Source organism: Scophthalmus maximus, chromosome 10, assembly GCF_022379125.1.
Source record: "Scophthalmus maximus strain ysfricsl-2021 chromosome 10, ASM2237912v1, whole genome shotgun sequence".
NCBI lineage: Eukaryota > Metazoa > Chordata > Actinopteri > Pleuronectiformes > Scophthalmidae > Scophthalmus > Scophthalmus maximus.
The window spans coordinates 23,317,142-23,322,500 of NC_061524.1; the positions used below are offsets into that span (position 1 = coordinate 23,317,142).

The 5,359-nt window shown below is 39.5% G+C and overlaps 1 protein-coding gene across 1 annotated transcript; it reads right to left on the bottom strand.

The window, feature by feature from the left end:
• Positions 1–2,852, bottom strand: LOC118283443 (ubiquitin-conjugating enzyme E2 D4). The gene is made up of 7 exons (XM_035605401.2): positions 2,676–2,852; positions 2,092–2,155; positions 1,977–2,008; positions 1,353–1,430; positions 1,130–1,235; positions 781–874; positions 1–686 (listed from the first exon to the last, which is right to left on the bottom strand). The coding sequence occupies exons 1-7, from the start codon at positions 2,697–2,699 to the stop codon at positions 641–643; spliced, it is 444 nt and encodes a 147-aa protein (XP_035461294.1). The 5' UTR covers positions 2,700–2,852; the 3' UTR covers positions 1–640.
• Positions 2,853–5,359: the final 2,507 nt, after the last annotated feature.

Below are 5,359 nucleotides of genomic sequence, written 5' to 3' on the forward strand. Positions count from 1 at the left end.
TGATGATAACGGGCAGTTTAATGTCAATTAAACAGAATCTCTTCTCATTTCATTATTCAAACAAAACACTCCAATAACCACGATCCACATGAAAAATCAATTAGCAAATGGGCCAGAAATGAATATGAAAATGAAGTTGTCCAGGAGACAAACTGCCTTATGCAAAAAGGATGGGCAGTAAAAAGTAAAGGCCTCCACCTAGTGGTCATGGCAACAACAAACACTTTGGATCTGTTGGTGAAAAATAAAGTACAATGAAGCAAACATTTTGTACCACAGGGAGATGGTTTACAATATCACTTTACTTGTGAATTGTGAAGAAACAAATTTTAATCCAATTTTGAATAATGCTTTTAATGCAAAACAAATGCAAAATAAATTCCGTACTGTTTGTACAATATACAGTAAATATCTTAAAAGAAAAATATTTTTATCTCACCACTGCCAATAATAATAATAATGCCAATTTAAGGGAGAAATAAACAGTAAAAACAGTTGAGTCAAGTAAAATCTGAGTAGAGAAAGTGCTTCAAGCGTATAAAACACCTCAGCTAGAACCAGTGTGGATGAGCATTTGGAACAGTACTGTCATATTTTGAGGTGTTCAGGGATGCGTCACTGTTGCTGGGACTACATTCCTTCACATTGCATACTTGTTAGTCCATTCTCTGGCTAATTTGTTGTACCTAGAGAGAAAAGTACATCAGAATGGGTTTCTACAGAATAACTGAGTGATTGAGATTTTGCACGTTTTGATCGTGTTCAGCCTTAACAACTTACTTTTGTCTGTCCGATTTGTAGGTGTGGGCAATGTCTGGGACAAGGGGATCGTCTGGGTTTGGGTCACATAGCAAAGAGCATATGGATAACAAAACTGAAAGAAAAGGGAAAATAGGATCAGAGATCAGTAAGCATACAGGTTTGATTTAAATCAAACAGGACTTTTTCCAATTTATCGTCTCAATCTCTATATACCAATTTAAATACGAATTAACAAGCTTTGATTTCATTCAAATCCAAATCCTTTCAGTTTAGGTCCTTGGAAGAAAAACTATCCCCAAAAATATGCAGGATGCAGAGGGTCATTTTTGAACAAGCAATACAATACAACAATATAGATGTTACTCACCTTTCGACACCGTAAGTGCAGGTGACCACTGTGTCCTCAGGATGTCAAGGCAGATGCTACCATTGCTATTGATGTTCGGGTGATAAATTTTCGTTGTGAAGGCAACCTATGGAAAAAGTTAAAAAAGAACTTTTTATTTTCAGTTTGAGTTTACTGTGTGCTCTACAAAATGTCAGAAGAACTGTAGTAACTGTAACTGAAAAACTAAGATAAATAATATTACCTTTGGCGGTTTAAAGGGATAGTCAGTGGGGAAATGGACCGAAAGGAAGAAAAGTCCTCCGTGATATGGACTGTCATTCTGAAAAAAAGGGGATTGAAATATTGTTAAAATTTGCCAGTATAAAGTAAGGGCTGCAACTAACGATCATTTTCATAATCGATTAATCTGTCGATTATTTTCCTGATTAATCGTTTTATCTGTCGATTATTCTTGATTAATCGATTAATTAATCGGGTCATAAAATGGTGAAAAATGTCAATCGTATTTCCCAAAACCTCCAGATGATGTTTTGTTTCGTCCACACACCAAAGGTATTTAGTTCACTGTCACAGAGGAGCAAAGAAACCAGAACATATTCACATTTAGGAAGCTGAAATCAGAGAATTTTGACTTTTTCATAAAAACTACTTGAAGTGGCCGATTAATTTAGTATTCGATTACTAATCGATCAACTGATCATAAATGTGTATTAAATACAGTTTCCACAATGTAGCTTGTTATTTGTGGTTGAAATGAAGACATTGTGGTGTTTCCCTCGTTCCCAGTGTGCTCTCCTCAACACAAAACACTATTGTCTGGAGATCCAGAAGCAGCTTGGCTACAAAGGATCCAGAAGAATCTCACCGGTCCTGTGATGGTGGCCTGCCAGTGGAACACTAGAGGAGAGGGGCAGACACAGAGCGTGAGAGCACGTCGTTCAGTCACAGTCACATTCACTCAGATTGTGGAGGTCACTCACGGTCCTCTCCCACAGGTCCAGCCGAGCACGAAGCCGGAGGGTCCCTCTGCAAGTCGTTCAACTCCTGCACACAGAACAAGGACTTCAGTGTGACGGCTACCGCCCCGCTGCGCTGCGTGACGCACAGCGACACACGCACCGAACCCGACGGGACACCTACACTCGTCCGCCTCGCCACAGACCGTCGACGATCGACGGATCAAAACCAAGCGAGAATGAAAACGTGTCGAAAATCCGCCAGGAACGCGACGCAGCTTACCGATGCTTCCGCCCAGCTCGTCGGCTAGGCCACCGCTAGCTGGCAGCGGAGTTAGCTAACTCCAGTTCCGCTGCTTTCTTCTCCGGCGTTAGTGCGATGTCATCGCCAGTGGCTCGGAGTTCGGACTCGCCGACCATCGACGCCACGTAGTGAAACGGTTTCCGAGCCTCGAATCGACCAGCGACCGTCGGCGCTGAGGCCGACTGCGTTCCGTTAGCAAACATGCTACTAGGCGATTGACTGGCTAACGTTAGGGCGACGTTTCCGTATCGCCCGAGCCTTTTTCACCACATCACACAAACGAGGAGAAGACGGAGCCGCTTACCTTCTGTATTCTCTTCAGAGCCATGGCGGGTCGTGCAGACGGGGGGAGAGAAGCTACGGTGTGAACTTTGACAGCTGTCAGCTTCCACTGCGCTCACTTTGTGCCGACTCGCTCTTATTTGTTTTGACAAACTGCCTATTTCTTTTGTTTCCGCGTTTTTGTTTGGCGACGGAGAATGGCGCGGTGCATTGTGGGACTTTGAGTTTTTTCAGCCGGGCCACTTAAAGGGACCGTTCACCCAATATGTGACCACGGCTCGTTCTGTGAAAACCACTCGGTAAAGAATTTGGTAAACAAATGTACAAACCATGAGAAACAGGTTGATGCTATATTTAATACAAACAGGTAATCATATTATATGAGGCTCAGGCCTCAGGGCTACTTTGACTTTACACTCATCCAAATGTGTTAAATATAGATACCAACTATTGTTCTATCACAGCAATTTACTATTAACTAATTTAATAATTCCCAACTGTGAATTAGAGTTGACACGTTCATATTTTCTGCAAGACTATTATCTATTCACTGTTCAAGTGAAACATTATAGTTAACAAGGATACATTCAAAACAAAGCTCATCTTTCTCTGCAAATCTATAATCTACACCGCCAGACTCGTTGGGTATGAGCTTGTCTATTACCCTCAATTTATTGCATTCACAGCATTAGAATCAGCGGTATTATGTTGTGACTGATGCCTGACCTTTGAGGAACATATGGTGTTTGAACTGGACAGATGTGGCTATGATGTAAGCTTCACTAATGAGATGAGATGATGATATGTTGGCATGCTGCTGATTAAAAACCATACAGTCAAAAGAGAGCCATGGTACATGTTAACAAAACTACTTAACATGAACTGTTTAAAGGCTCTAGAATGTTTAGATTTAGTAGCTTTTACATGGTGCCAATAATAGAGTTCAAAATCAGTTATGACCTGAAAATATCCAGTGGTTGTTTAGAATGAGTTGTTGAAACAACAAATTGACAAATCTCCAATGTATTGCAGTTAAAGGGAGGCTTTAAGGGCCAGATGTAGTGAAGAATTGAAAATGAAGAAACACTAAATATTTAAAGACAACATTTATTTAAAAAAAAAGTGTGATCAGAAAGCCATTTGTAGGAAAAGGTACAGGATACGTCAATTTTTTTTGCAATGTAGTTGATGTCAAATACGATATGTTTAGGAAAAATGTAGCTTCAGCCGACACCGTTTTGGATTGAAGAAATCAGTATTCAACTGTGGCATTTCAAAAATGTCCAATAAAATAATAAATAACTTGACCCAATGTTGCTTTGAGGACAAGGTTCTTTGACTGTAACTGTCCTTCTGTGCACGGGGGAGGATTTCCACGAGTCAGGATGAGGTGAGGGAGATCGATAGCATCACCATGAGCTTGAAATATTCATATATATAAACAAGCAAAGGCAAGTTTATTGGAATTATACCTGTCTAACACAGAGGCTTACAACATTTTAAAACATAATGAAAGGTTTAATATATACAAAAATAATCAACCAAAGGCACAGGATGACTTCTTTAATTTATCTTTTAAAGTTGAGGTTATGGATAAACAGGAAGCTTGTCTTTCTGTGAGCAGGTGTTTGGTTTTGACTTGAGCCACTTCTAGCTGACTGGCTTCTACAGATCCAAGGTGCCTACTGGGTTTTTATTCTTCCAGTGTACCAAAAATATTTTTTGGGCCCAAAGACATTTAGTGATTTATAAACTAACGACGGAATTTTAAAAAGCCAGAATCTAAATAACACACAAACCTGTTCCAAATGAAAACTATAGCAGACAGTCATATCCCGTTGTCCGGTCTGTCTAAAAGTATTTTATGATCCGTGGTACTGAGGCCTGCTTTAGTTGCAGAATCATTGAGGTAGAGATCGTTTGATTATCTGTTGTCTAAAACCAGAGTAAAAATTCTCTTATATTTGAGGTTTGAGCTGAAAGAAAGTTACTGTCTCAATATTGTTCAGATAAACTTAGGATTTATGATAGGTCTTTATTTTGTATTGCATGTTTTTGAGGAGGCATTATGTGACCTATTTGCAGCACATCAGCACACAAACAAAAATGGAAAAATAATGCTGAGAGAGAGTGGAATATGGATATTATTATATTTATTATTTATATTTTTATATTATATTAGTTGACTCAGTGTCCCACAAGGACGTGACATCAGTAACTAATTGTTAAGAATTCACGATCGTATACATTATCCCAATTTTGATGTTGCAGCATGGGAATGTGAGTGAAGCAAACGATCCATCTTACAGAGAGCTTAAGTCCCGAGAGAGAAGAGGGGATAAGGAGAACAGAGGAGAGATAAACATAAAGGCACATACAGTACATAGGGAGAAAGGGCACATCTGTCATCTTTCACGCCCGGACTGGTGCATATCTCAAAGACACAGATTGCAGCGAATTAAGAGTTTTTTGTCTGTTATTCATTTATCGCTGCAGAGACACTGTCACTGAATCACAGAAACTCGTAGATGATGTGTAGCATTTTCTTACATTTGCAGTCAGTTTCTCGCACAGTTTTCACCTCTGCTTTACCGCAGTGTTGGGGAAACATAAAGTATAATAAATAAAAAATGCTAAGGTAAAGTGTAAGAACCCCAGATAGAAGGCTTATAGCACTAGCTTGTAGTTATTTTCTACTGCTGATTA